The sequence below is a fragment of the Numida meleagris genome, chromosome Z, assembly GCF_002078875.1.
Source record: "Numida meleagris isolate 19003 breed g44 Domestic line chromosome Z, NumMel1.0, whole genome shotgun sequence".
NCBI classification, from domain to species: Eukaryota; Metazoa; Chordata; class Aves; order Galliformes; family Numididae; genus Numida; species Numida meleagris.
Genome location: NC_034438.1, coordinates 50,816,512 through 50,831,210, shown reverse-complemented (window position 1 = coordinate 50,831,210; position 14,699 = coordinate 50,816,512). Strand labels below are relative to the sequence as shown.

Genomic DNA, 14,699 nt, shown 5'->3' with positions numbered 1-14,699 from the left:
CTGTGTTGCTGTCTTTCTGCTTCCCTGTGTTGCTGTCTTTCTGCTTCCCTGTGTTGCTGTCTTTCTGCTTCCCTGTGTTGCTGTCTTTCTGCTTCCCTGTGTTGCTGTCTTTCTGCTTATCTTTCTGCCTTCCTTAACCCCTTTTTCTCTATTACAGCATTTCATCAGCGAGTGAGTGCTGTAGGTTGTCTTCAAGTTGTTTTCTGCAATGCCTGTGGGTATGGAACAGGGTGTTACTGTGCAAGATTTTAATTCTCTGTCTTCTGTTTTGTGCCTAGGTGACTGCCAGCTGCAAGCACCTTGTCAAATCCAAAAGTGCACCACTGATTTTGTTTCCTTAACTTCACAACTAAACTCGGCTCTTGATGGCTTTGACTTGGAGTTCTGCAAGGCCCTGCGAGCATACTCTGCCTGCACCTATCGCAACTCCAAAGTATGCCGCGGAAACCTGGTCTACCATTCTGCCGTGCTGGGGATCAGCGACCTCATGAGCCAGAGGAACTGTTCCAAGGATGGCCCCACGTCCTCCACCAACCCAGAAGTGACCCACGATCCCTGCAATTACAGTGGCCACATAAAAGCCAACAAACATCAAGGAGGGGAAAAAACTATCCCTACTTACCTATTTTGTGGCTTGTTTGGTGATCCTCATCTGAGGACTTTTAAGGATCATTTCCAGACGTGCAAAGTGGAGGGTGCTTGGCCTCTCATAGACAACAACTACTTAACAGTGCAGGTGACGAATGTGCCTGTGGTCCCAGGATCCAGTGCTACTGCTACAAATAAGGTATGGATTATTCATAAATGCTCTATACATACAGAAATAGAAAGCCACAATAGCAGAGTTACTTATCCCTTAGCAGTTAAGGAGTAGTTTCCAGCTGAGACAGCTTCTGTCTTAGAAACAAACAAAAATGAAAACAACTCATTTTATTCCCCAGTCTCCTTTCAGCCCTCCCCCCCCCCCCCCAAAAAAAAAAAAAAAAAAAACAACCCCATAGGTATCACAGTATAAACATTCAAGTATAATAAATTAGTACTTAGAAATGGTTATCAAATTGCAGCATTTGTGGCCATGCAGTAAACAGAAACTTGCAGGCAAGGAGCAAGAAAAGGCTGAGTCTTGCTTTGCTTGAATTCTCTTAAGTTATATAGCCCTAACTGTAAAGAACAAAAAACATTGGCAGAGTAGTGCAAGATATGATTTACTAAGATGTTGAGAATTCAGAGCAGAGACAGGAATGGTAACTGCAGAGAACTGAGAGGCAATAGCAAAAACAAGTTACGTTGCCAAGTGGTTGTTAGAAGATCTTATTTCTCTAGCTCTAGAAAGAAGCAGCGGCCTGAAAATCTTGCCAAGAGCATATGTCTCTTCAGACAGGCAAGGCTTAAGATGGCTCTGCACCAAACCACTTCAGGTGGTTGGAGAAGGAATGCGTGTATTAATAGCATCTGCTGTTTCTTTACCTTAAGAAAATACATACTTCTTTCTGCCAAAGGTGTATAGCAGATGTGCCTATAGAAAGAAAGTGAGGAAATAGTATGAATCTCACTGAGATGTTCTTAGATTTAACACAAGATCCAGGGGTGTGAAAATGCTCTGAACACTTGAGGGTACCTGTTCGTCAATAAATGAAAAGACTTGAACATACGCTTGAAGCTGAGGCTGCCGTCTCCCTTCTTTCCTTTCTGGAATGAAATAACCTTTGTTTTAGCTGTGTTAGTGTACCTCTTAGAGCCTGACATATCTTGATCCTACGTGTACACAATATCAAGACATCACTGAAGAGTTTTTACTGTATTGTCAAGCTTAGAGGAAGGTTGGAGGCAGCACACTGTCCATGGAGATGGCTGTGCAGAAGTATTAATTAGTGCCATTTTATTTTTTCTGGATTCTGAGATGCTAACATCAACACTTATGTCAGTGATGCAAATTTTTGCATTTACAGGAGGCCAAAATTTGGACTGATGCATTACTGAAATTCAAATGCATCTTTTTTTATCTTTTTTTTTCTTAAGAACAGTCTGCTCTGTAAGTGAGTTCTTAGGGAGTATAAAATCAAGGAGTGCGGCTATCTTGACTGCACTTTGTAAAAGAGATGTAGGTCCCTTGAAATCTGCTCCACTGTCTCTTTTGAAAGACACTTAAGAAATAAGTAAGTCCCGTTTCATATCTGCACTAAGCTTCTATCCTTGGTTTTGATGAAGTTTTACAGATCATTATTTCCTTGTTCCCAGTAGTACAAAACTTGAGTCTTTCTGTACGCAAATTGTGTGAGTGGCCAGGGTGGGACGGCAGCAGATAGGTAGTCTTACCTTAGCCTTTAACTGTCCGCATTCAAAATGCGATTGACTGTGGTAATGTGCCATGCTTGTACATGAATTGTCAAACTGAGAGGAGGACTTCAGGAGATACTTACCTGTATGTACTGGGGGAAATAACGTTTCAAAGAGTGTACCTTCTGTCTTTATTCTCAATGTTTTTGTATTCTTCGTTAATCTTGGCTCTCTGGAAAAGGTGCTCATGCTTCTTTTATAATCCTGAGTTTAAAACCCCTGCAGTTGCACAATGACTGCTAAGTGTGCAGAAGCAATTAAACAGGATGTACAGCTTAGGATATTAGAAACATTTCTAACAGTAGTATTTGTTACATGCTTACAGCCCTTGAGTGTTTTCTTTCTTTGGCAGGTAATCAAATTTTTATCGGCATACCTGTTTGTAGAAAATGAAGGTTGTTTGAACTGCATGCATAAGTAATTTGACAGTATAAGTTTTAATACCCCTAATGCATTGTCTTGACTCCTTTATTGCTTTATGGAGCAGACTGTTACAAATGATGAGGAAAAGGCTTGTTAAAACTTCACTGCCACTGCTGGATTGATGCCTAAAATTTTATCTGCCAGCGTTCCATGTTGGTTCAGGCTGTGGAATATCTGCTGATGGAGGTCCTTCCCTTATTTTGGCTGTGGGGCTGCTTAAGGTACCCTTGAAAGAACTACCAAGACAATTTCAGTAATTTTTACTTACAGAGTATTTCTAGCTTCTGCTATGCAGACAAGTTGTTTACCTTCTTAAGAAAGGTTTCCAGAGCACAGTGCATCATTAGTCTTGCTAGTTTCTTCACTGCAGTTTTTTGGGATAGATCCGTAATGGGAAACAGTAACAGAGGTTTAAGATGATTTTAAGTTGCATAGAAGCCACAAGAAATACCATTTAAATTGCTAACTAGCCTACTTAGTCTACCCGAAAGCAGAGACAAAAAGGATAGATGTTTTAGTTTCTCCTGAATGCCCTTTTTAAGGGAAGCGGTTTAAGGAGCCTTTGGAGCATTGGAGCAGAATGTTGTATCTTCTTCCCATACAGAGTATGCATGTAAAAGTGGCATACTGTCAGGTGGTCTTGTAGGTTACTGACTTCAGATTTATTATAGCTGTCTAGTGCACCAAGTTTTAAAGGAATCAGCAATGAGCAAAGCATTACTTGCAAAGATGTCCTTTCCCTCTGAAAACTTTGAGGCTTGATTAATCCCAGCAGTCTGGGGATGGTCCTGTAAGTTCATTAAAAAAAAAAAAACACATCAAAAACAAAAAGGAATGCCAGGAGGAGATTTTAAAAAAAAGAATAGGCAGAATAATAATATGCTCCCTCCTACCTCCTTATGCTGTGCATCTGGCAGGAAAGTATAGAAAGCAGTAAACATCCTCCTTTAATTCCTTGGCTGGAAAAATATGTTCTCCTGTGGGAGTTGTGTATATATTCACAAAATGCTCTTAGCAATTTGATTTTAGGTGTTTTGCATATGTGTGATGGCCATTGCAAGGACATCTGTTTCTTCAGGGTGAACAAAACTATTGTATATTCTGTGTCTGAAACTTGCAGTCCCTTCATTTGTGTTGGTCTGACCAGTGGGTCTGGTCCTCTTGGCTTAGGATTGCAGGCTGTTTCAGGTGGACGGTAAGGGGGTACTCCCACATAGTTGGGAGTCTTAGTTCAGTCTCTCCTTTTCTTTCCAACCAATTTCCAGTATGTGCTTTGTGTGTGTCACTGGCATCTTTATATCTGACTTCTCCAACTGTAGACAGAGCTCTCCAGTCTTTTGGGGATTTTCAGAGGATAAATGGCTATCAAAAGAGACTGCAGAGGAGCAGGTAGGATGGGTATCATAGAATGCCATAAATTTACCTTTTTTAAAAAAAATGTGTGCTTTATTTGGAGGAATATGGAGGCATCCATCTGTATGACAGCTGTTCTGTGTTCACTAGTATAGTTGTCCTTGAACAGCAAATGAGGCAAAGGTGCCTGGGCTTCCCTTCTTGCTTGATATAAGTGGAAATGGAAAGAAGCTTTTCTTATCTAGCTGGGAGTTTTATAGTGGATGACATGAGGATGAGAGAGCGAATGGCAGTACAGAGGAAAAACAATTGGCCGTGGAAGACAGCTTTTTATAGCTTTCAACTTTTGCATAGACTGCATTAGCTGAGTAGTGAAACATTAAGTATTCCTTCTGTGGTGTGTTTTTTTTTTTTTTTCCGGGGATAATTGCATACTGAACACCGTGTACTTAGTCTTCTTTATGTAATATTAAAGTGTCTGTCTTCCAATTAACATTCAGTTGTTCTTGTAAGTGGGAGCATCAGTTAACTGACCACATGTAATTACATTTCTATAATACTTGTAGACGTTCTGGCTAAAATAAAGGTGAATTTGGCTTTATTTCTCAGAAGTATGTATGGTTTTGTGAGAGAACATCATAAAATGCTGCCTTGTCCCTGAGGTGGAGCTGATAGTACCTTTTATCTTACAAAGCAGTGTTTTGTTTCTGAGGTTGAGGAGTGGAGAGGACTGCAGGCAGAGAGGGGGCATTGTAGGGTTGGGTGTTTTCCAGTCCCTGTGAGGTAGTGCTGTGCTTGGGTGTGTGGTTTGGCATGAGCTGACCAAATCATTCAGCAGGTAGCTTTGGACAGCTGGAAGTGGAGGTGCTGAAGCAGTTGCAGTAATTTGGTATGTTTCTGAAAGTCAGAGGCCTTCAGAAGTTCTGTCCTCATGGCCTGTACCTCACGTGGCTGCAGCTGCCTTTCCAGACAGCTTGAGTGGAGCCCCACCTCTGAGCTGAGCTCGTGCTGTGTTCAGACAGCCTGAGATCTCTTCTCAGGCTTAAACATTGCAGGTTCTTGTGTAGAATCGTTTAAATGTACTGCGGCTTCAAAATCTACATCAGTTGGTGTGCTTTGTTTACCTATACCTGCTTTTTCCCTGATTACTCTTCCTCATAGAAGACAAGATAGAAGAAATAAAAGAATGATCTGGACAAACTGTTGTTTCAGTTCCTAGTTACCTTTTCATCGTAACCAACTGATGATCAGTTCACAGCATGTACAAACAAGTAAGATTTTTTTTTTGTTATGAGTAATGGCTGATAGAGGGGCACAGAGGCACTGTCCTGACTGCAGGGCAGGCTGTAAATACAGTTTAGAGGTTAGCTTCTTAGGCTGAGGCTGCAGCAGAAGATACTCTCTGCTGGGCGCTGTGTTTTTTTGTCGTAAGGGAATCCCCATGTGGTGTACAGAAAATGCAGATAAGCTCTCTTTGGCCTTTTTTTTGTCAGGGAAATGCAAAGCTTCATTTTTGATACAGCTTGTATCTATCTCAAGCCTTGGTTCTGTGCTTGTGCCTTCAGCACATTCCTGGTGATCTTGTCCATCAGGAAAGCTCTTTTAAAACTTCCATGAATATGTGCAGTTACCCTCGGTTACTTTGATGTAGCACTGTCTGGGACAGTCTCAGAAGAACAGTGCTGCTTTCCTGGGCACAGGCAACATGTTGAGGTTGATTATTTGCCACCTTTGCTTTCCTGAGAGCATAGGTATATGAGAGAAGCATGGAGAGATCCTGTTGCATAGTGCTGTTTGCTGTACTCAGCTGTCATCAGCATTTGTAATGCACCTTTTCTGTTTTTTTTTTTCATCCAGAAGGACACGATATGTGTACCAAAAGGAACTAGCCAGTGAAATGAAGGTATTGAATCCAAATTTTACAGTGAATCCCTGTGGTTTTTTTGTACTAAATCTCTCTACTTCCACCTTTAGGCACAAGCCATTATTCACGTGGTTTCCTCTGAGTGATTCTTGGTTTCTGAGATCAGTGCATGTGCTTAACATCTGTTGCAGGCCTCTGGAAAGAGAAGCTGTGAAAATCTCAGTTGGAGGCTGGAAGGTTATTTAGTGCACTGGGTTTCAAATGTTCTTACACGTATGTTTGAATTCCATAGTCTTTTGGATGGCATTGCAAAACCCCTTCAGAAATGTCATGTATGCCTGTGCAGTTGTCTACCTATGAACTCTTAAAGCTGCCTTTCACAGATTGCACTGATTCCCTCCCAGGCCTCCTAGGAGTGTTTGAAGACCACTGGTCTAGTGGTGTGAAACTTCCTTCTGAAACACCTTCTGCTTATTTTCCACGTACATCTTTATCTCCAGACATTTTTATGGACTGGGTTGTACATTCAGGCAAGGGCCTGTATCCCCCCCTCTAGTTCATGTGGAACCTACCTCAGTAATAAAATAGTAACAGATAGTTAGATTTATAAAGTACAGACCTGTGGTATTGTATTTGGAGCAGGGCAGTGGTGTACGATAGTACAAGAAGTCAGAGTTAAAAACGTTTTTGTTTAGGACATAGAAACCAGGCACTTTCTAGAGGTCTACTAGAACGGTGAGCAGCCTCAGAAATTGTACTTTTAGTAACACTGTCCTTGAAAGAGTTTGCATGTGTGTTGTGGTTTGAATAATCTTTGCAGTCAGTACACTTGGTGGGGATGATGTTGCAAGCATCCTTCTGTCAGTAGCGGTGAGAAGGTGAAGTCCAAAATGAAATATTTCAAGCGTGTCTTAAATGCTTGGGAGACTTCTTGTTTTTAGAAACTTCAATGTAGCTGAGATTTGTGTAGTGCACCCTCAGTTAAGTTTCTGAAACAGCTTTATGTGGGTATATTCTAGACTTCCTCACCACAGAACCATTAACTAGTGAAAAAAAGTTACCTTGAAAATTTGAACAGAGAAAGCCTTGCAGTGGAACTTGCTTCATCTCCCTTTGCAACAAGCTCTTGATGTTCCCTTAGTAGAAGGGTGCCAGATTGCTGTAGGAGTGGATGATATGGAAAGGGCTTTACATATATCTGGATTTATTGATCTGGCCAGTAGATTCGGTGGATGTGACAGGACAGAAAATATAATACCTAAACTTAGTGTGTTGAGCTGCAATGTTTAAATGTGGTTGTGTCCTTGGCAAGTCTTAATGATCTCTGGAAGGATGCTGGAAGCATCCTTGCATGTGGAGGTCTTCATTCGCTTAGGCATTCATCCCTCATTCAGCATGCAGCTGTTAATGCTGATCTTGCCAGTTGTCCCCCCCATATGAGTCTGATGTTTCCAATAGATTTTGCCAGGTCCTTTGCTTAACTGTTCTATAAAGTAGCCACTTCTGTGTCTCAGTAAAACCATGACCTCTTGTTCACTTTTTTCATCTGTCATTCAGCTCTAGACTGGTTCAGTTGCTGGGCAGCCGTGGAGCCTTACTTCTCTTGAAATGTAAATCATTCTTTCCTTGCAGAGCTGCAAAAGTGTGCCCCAGGAAATAGGATTGGTCCTTCATTTGAGCAGTCTGAGTTAGAAATCTGTTTCTTTGAAACTGTTATTGAAAATATAGCACACAATTTACTGCATGAGGCCATAGATTTTGTGCAGAAATACTAATCGCTTGACAGATCTCAGCTATCTCTTCTAAAGGTTGGTGAGCTTACTTCAACAAATGTAAAGTTGCGAGGTGGTCTTTACAGCAAGAGGAGCACTTGGACATTTTTTTGGACCTTGGGCGTAGGCATTCAAGCTTGGCTTAGCTGTAGCTCACTTACCAGTTTACCAGATGGCTTGAGTCAAACTAGCTGTATAACTGATTGAAACAGAAGAACTCCTGGAAAATTCCAGACAGCACCAGAGAACATATGGAGTCAACACAGTTATTGCTGTCTGTGTGTGTGAGAGAGGGACAGAAAGTTTGAGAGTGACAACTCACAGGGACATGCCAGTCATTAAAAAATAGTGCAGTACTGTTTAGGGGATCCTGCATGCTCCAAGGAAGAGTAATTGCAGTAGAGGAAGGGTAGACTTTTGTCTTCTGCAACTGGTATGGAGAGGTAAGGCTAAGGAGGTTAGAGGTTTAGTCAGACTATCTGTAATAGAGCTATTTTTTTAACCACTAGGTCTAACTTCAAAGCAGAGTGGCAGGAAACAAAACCTGTTGCACAGAAGTATGCAGGCTAAGTGAAATCAAAACGTAAGGTTATTATAAAGTAGGTTTTAAGGAAAGTTATATTGTTAGTTTGAAAATATCTTCTAGTGTGTTTTGGAGTACTCTGAATCTTGTCGTCCAGGATGAAAGTAATGATAAACATACTTATTTCTGGTACAAAACGCCCTTTGACCTTTTCAGGAAGTCCCTGTTTGCTCTGAAACTAAAGAGAGAGGCATCTCTATTTGTAATAGTTCTCTGTGATTCCTCATTATATTCTTCGTTTTTAGAAAACGCCACTGGGCACTCCAAGCTTACTCTGCGAAATACCCTGATTATTCCCTCCAAGTAAGACCAGAGAACCTTCTCTTTCTTTTGCGGCGTATTCAAATATGTGTTAAAGTTTAAAAATTTCCAAAAAAAAAAAAAAAAAAGTAATTGCTGTATACTCCCGGCTTCTTCTAGGTTGGAAGTCATCCTTCAAATGCATGACTTGAAGTATCTCTTAGTCTTCCTTTGGTTCTCCGCCAGCACGTTTCTTAACAGCAGCAGACAGAAGTGTTACATCTCCCTGCTCCTGGGGCTACTGGATCCAGGAGACATAAGCAGCTACTGGACTAATTGTTGCCCCAAGTCATGCATCTCCTCTCGGCGCTTGGTGAGCTGGTGCAAGCACATCACTGCCTTTATGGCAGTCTCACAGTGCTAATCCAGACAGTGCATCCAGGAAGCAACGAGGACTCTGTTAGGGGTCATGCAGTCACTGTGAAAGAAGCAATGAGAATATTGTGTGTGAAGGAAGCCATGTCCTTGTGGTCCTTTCTGTGCTTTCACACAGTTCAATCCAGTTCTGCTGTAGTGGCTAGCAGTGCGGGAATTACTTGGCACACTCATCTGTGACTGTAGGATGCATTCCAAAGTGTTAAGAAACCATCAGGCAGGAGGGAGTTGTGATGCTTAATTAAATACACAGCTTTTTCCTTTCCTGACCTTGTTGCAATTGCCACATGCTAATAGTCCTGCTTTCAGGCCAAGTTAAGAACAAATTTAACAGTTGCCACCTGGGGAGATATTGCTTTAAACAGGTGTACAGGCTGTTTTCTGCTTAGGCATGAATGAGGAAAGGATAGAGGTCTGAACTAGTGGGCAGTCAGTCGCAGATAATCTCAGGTGCAAAATGAAAAAGGGATTCAAATTACTCCTTTTTTTTTCTTTCCATAATCACTAACTTTTTTTTCCCCTCTCTTTTTCAGGTAACTATTATCTTTAAATCATACCAACACTGTACAGATCAGAAAGTATATCAAGCAGTGACAGATGACTTGCCTGCAGCTTTTGTTGATGGTACAACAGGTGGAGGTGATGGAAACACCAAAAGCTTGCAAATTGTGGATAAAGTCAGTGGCAAATACGTCGAAATGCATGCCAGATACATCGGGACAACAGTGTATATACGTCAGCTTGGGCACTACTTAACACTGGCCATTCGCATGCCTCAAGAGTTGGCCATGGCCTATGAGGAGAGTCAAGATCTGCAGCTGTGTGTGAATGGCTGCCCTTCCAGTGAGCGTATTGATGACAGTGGCCACTTGCCATTGCCTGTTAGAGGACAGGTGCTCCCTCAGGCAGGTGCTGCTCGTCCCCGGTCACCATACACACTGGAAACTGCCACCACCAAATGCCATGAGAAGATGCTGGTGAAGGACATCTATTTTTACTCATGTGTGTTTGACCTCCTCACCACTGGTGATGCTAACTTCACAGCTGCCGCCCACAGTGCCTTGCAGGATGTGGAGGCATTGCACCCCAGAAAAGAGCGCTGGCATATCTTTCCCAGTAGCGGAGATGGTGGTGTGGGCAAAGGTAGCAAATCCTTTGTCAGTCTTGGACTTGTGTGCTTGATCCTAGTTGCAGTTTTGTAGGAGGTGGGTTTTTTTTGGTATCTAACAAAGTTTTGAAATATATATTGTCATAATATATTGAGTAAAGATGAGTATATATGTATATACCATGTATATGAAGGGATGTTTTGTCCTGGGACATCCACCAGATTGTACATATTATGTTAACTGTTCTATGTATGTTGGATGTTGTATTCTTTGTATCTATTTGTTTTACAGTTGGTGAAATGTTTTATAATGTCCTTGCATTGGGACCTGATAGAAAGCACTTTATTTTTTATATATTAAATATTTGTGTGTAGCTGAGTAACTATGTATTATACATATACAAATGTACCTACAGTACTCAGTGCTCTGCCTAGGTACTGCTTCGTTTAACAAATTTTTTTACTGTATTAATTGATGGGGATATTTTCTACACTTACTGTAGAGACAGCACTTCTTTTGTCCTGTAATCATGTATGTAATTTCCTGGTACCTTTTTAGAGCCATTGGAGAGATGATGCAGAAAGATTCTAATGGTCTTTGTATAAGGGTGTAACATTTCCTTTTCAAAGTAACTACCACAGCTGATTCTGCCCTCAAAGGTTAACTCCATCTGAGAGATGGACTGGAGAAGTTACATGCCTGAATTATGTCTCTTTCTTTGGTGTTAATTACATCAACACATTAAAAGGCGAGGAGAGGAGTAAGGGCCCTGGCTCTGACTGTGGTTACTGAGGAGCTATTGGGACAATGATTCGGTGGCTTAAAGGCTGGTTTTATGTGGTGCCTTAATATGCTGCAAGAAACAGAAGCCTTAATATATGCTACAGTACTCCAGCTCCAGGACAGGCTTGTTTCACTCTTGAAGCTGTTCATCTGAGGGTAGTTAAACCTGCTCTCTGAACCAGACTCAAGTAGCATTTGCCTTTCTTAAAAAATCTGAACTGCTGTTTGCTGTGGTGAAGTGAGGTGTAGTTTATTTGTGGAATTAGAACTTGTAATTTTTATGAAGATTGTTCTGGCCGGGTTAGAGACTGTTCACTGTTAGGAACAGCAGTAATCCTCAGAAGGAAACTAATTAATTCCTTATTGGATGTGTAACCACAGGCAGATGTTGTTCAGGGAATTCTTCAGATGAACATAGAACCGAGTTAAGGCAGAAAGTAAAATTTTTTTCTGATCTAGATCCACTGGCAGCTTGTCTTGTCTGTCAAACTAGATGATGGTGCTGTTTGAGGTGAGGTAGACTTAGGGATTTATGCTGTGTCTGATCATGTGATTTCCCAAGTTTCTCCTGATGGTGACAGGCTTCTCCCCGTTTTGTGTTGCTGAGCATCCTTATCACTGCTCTGAATTTAAAGGTTGTGTGGCTGAAAATGGATGGACAAGCCTAACATTGCAGCAGTGATGCACAAAATACTTGGGCAGACCCTGTATACTGGTTAATTTCCACTGCCCCTGGATCCTGTGTGTATATACATATACAGCAGATATGTATACGTGCATTAAATTGTGATTCTTTCAGATAAGTAACATTTCAGAAGCATAGTACTTCCACTGAAGAGTTTTCCGCTTTCTTATTCCTGCTGTGGGATTTCTTGAGAAAATGGTATTTACACGTGTTCATTCTTGAAGTCTGCCATTGCCAAGAGAGCTTTAGCTAATGCCAAATGTGGATATTTTGAAGCTAGTGAATAGTCTCTGGAGAGAACTTAAGCTTATGGGGAACGGTGGTTTTTTCACATATGCTCCAAATGGCTGTCTTTTAGAAGGCTGCAGACTTTATTTTCGTGCCTGGAAACCCTAAAATGTGTCAGTCTTCTCAAAAACTTTTAGATGTGGTTCATGAATATACCAGTAAGTATATGTTAATGTAAAAGAGTGGCTGTGCAGTGTGTAAATACTTTAAATTATTATGGTAGAAGAATAAAGTTGCCTACCTTGCTGAGGAACGTCTGTAGCATGGTGTTAGTGACCCCTGGTGGGGTGCAGGGAAACTGGGGATATGAATTACCACCGGGCAGGCAATCTGTAAATGAAGCCCCGGTTTGTTTCCTAGCCAAGGCTTGTTGCATAGGAACGTGCTGAGTACCGTTGCTGTATTGTCTTGAGGTGCTTGTTTCCTCTCTGCTAAAGCTGCATAGTGAAGTCTGTGACCAGCAGCTGCAAACCAGGCCGGTATATTGAAGATGCTGTGTGTGGGAAACCAACAGTAGGAACCATCTCTTCAGGACCCCACTAGCACACTTCCTTTTGCGGTGACTGGGGAGATGCTTAGAAGAGCTTTAGCACAGAGGTCCTGATGCTGTGCTTATCTTAAAGAGTGTAATGAAAAGCCTCCATTAAAGTTATTGGGAAGTTCTTAGACCAGAATAACCTTAGAAAAGGAAGTTGAGGCATCAAAAGAATAAACAATACAGAAGAATCCATAAGATAGCGTTCTGTATCAGGATGATCTGATAAGGATACATGAGAGCTGTGATACTTCAGCTGCAAGGCTAATAACAAAGTGCAAAGGAAAACTGAGAACAACAAAGCGCAAAACAAATTCTATCAAACACCAAGAGCGACAGGCCTAATAAACACGACGGCTGTTATTTTGCTAGGCTTCTGCTATGGCTAGAAGTAGAGATGTGGGGGAAATGGTCTTACCTGGTAGATATACATCACTGAAATGCTTTGTGGAAACAAATGGCTGTAGGAAGCAACATGAGCTCCAAATGTGCTTATGCTAAGTGCCCATGAAAGAAGGCTGCCATATCTGTACGAACGTATTTTCAAGTGTGATGATCTACCACCACAAGCTCTGCAGAAAGTAATACAGCTTGATCATCAGTAACGTAACGCAGCAACTAGTAAGCTATTACTAAAGTTTTGTCTTTAGAATGTTAGCTGATTACATGTATGTTAGTGGTTAATTCAAAAGGTTATTTTAAGTCTCCTCTAAAGCATTTCTGACGAGAGTTTTCTCTTAATCTCCTAATGTTTGTTAACAGAACTTTTAGCAGCGGAGGATAGTTCTCTGTAGTTGTGGAGACTGATAACTTCCCTCGGAAGCATGTCGCATAACCGAGCAGAGCACTGAGTGCTTAATCCTTCATTTTGTGTGTGTATGGCTTCTGAAGGAGGCTGTCCTCACAAAGGCAAAAGGTACACTAAACTGACAGTCCAACCAAAAGTTCTCTTTTCTGTCTCACATTTCAATTCCTGTAAAACCTGGCTGGAAGAGCAGTCTGCGCAGAGCACCTGTTAAATGGGATACAACCTGGGGGAATGCAGTGCAAGAGAATAATCCACGTTTTGGTCTTGTGGTCATACTAGGGCCCTTCAATATCCAAGCACATCAGTGCATTTCCTTTAAAACTGCTCTCCTGCCGGAAAACAGATCTCCAACTACATAAGTCTTAGTCTTATGAATACCATGCATTTGTTTTATGGATTTTGGGGGTGTGGAAATGGCTATTTACTGAGATACACCCTAAATGAAGTAAGTGATGTTGCAAGTTTTGCTCCACCTAATGAGTGTTTCATTAAGGGACGCATTTAGGAAAATAAACTAAATAAACTTGTGGCTTTTCTCTCTTTTCTGAGACCCATTGCACAGTTTCAAATTTTGCATTCATCGCATGAGTATAGCTGAAATTTTGCAGTGAAGTTTTCATGCTTTGGGATATTTTAATTCCTGCATGTGTCTAGACTGGTAGAGAGTGTTCTATCTTTCCCTCTTCTGTCTGTTCCCTGTTCTAAAACTATTAAAGACTGATATCAATACAAAGCCTAGGCACGACTAGTAGTGACTCCTTTTTTAATAGTATTCTGTGTTGTGGTTTGCAAGATTAACTTTCTCTGTGTCATGCTGCTAGTTCTCCTCATCTGTATTTAAAAAACAATTGAGGATTATGTGGGCCAGTGTTGTTTATTAGACTTTATCATTCTTAGTAGCCTGTTTTGAGAGCAGCATAGCCACAAATCAAGTACAGGTAAGCAGATAAATTTATGATGTTGGAGGAAAACACTTGCTTCTGATGTGATTTAGAATTATTTTAATCTATGTTTGTAAATGACACTTCATTGAAATTAAAAGCTGCTGATCAGTATATCAACTGTGGACAATAAGATTGATTACAGACTTCATGTATACACAGGGGTCATCTTCAGACCTGGTAACTAGCTGCTAAAAGGACATTTGCTACACATGGATTGCCAGTAGTTTTGATTACAGAAATTGATTACTGCAGTTTTAAAGCTTAAGTCCCACTTTTTTTTTTTTTCTGCACCATAACAGTAGAAACATACAAAGTGTGAATTTTGTTGATTACAAAGGAGGAAGGCAGGCATTGCATGCATCTAGCTGGTGTGTGAAGTGTCTACACTGAAAATTGAGATTCACAGTGTAGCCTTAGCTTGCCTGCCTGCAGTCTCCACCTGTTCTATTAACCCACTGAAGTCCCCCAAGGGACCTGTCTTTGTGCCACTGAGCAGGATAACATAATGCAGTTTTGGGGGTGCTGCCTGCATCCGAGCCA

At 41.2% G+C, this 14,699-nt stretch overlaps 1 protein-coding gene across 1 annotated transcript; it reads left to right on the top strand.

Annotated features, from left to right (window-relative positions):
* Positions 59 to 14,270, top strand: RGMB (repulsive guidance molecule family member b). Its single transcript, XM_021379574.1, has 2 exons — positions 59 to 787; positions 9,541 to 14,270. The coding sequence occupies exons 1-2, from the start codon at positions 209 to 211 to the stop codon at positions 10,207 to 10,209; spliced, it is 1,248 nt and encodes a 415-aa protein (XP_021235249.1). The 5' UTR covers positions 59 to 208; the 3' UTR covers positions 10,210 to 14,270.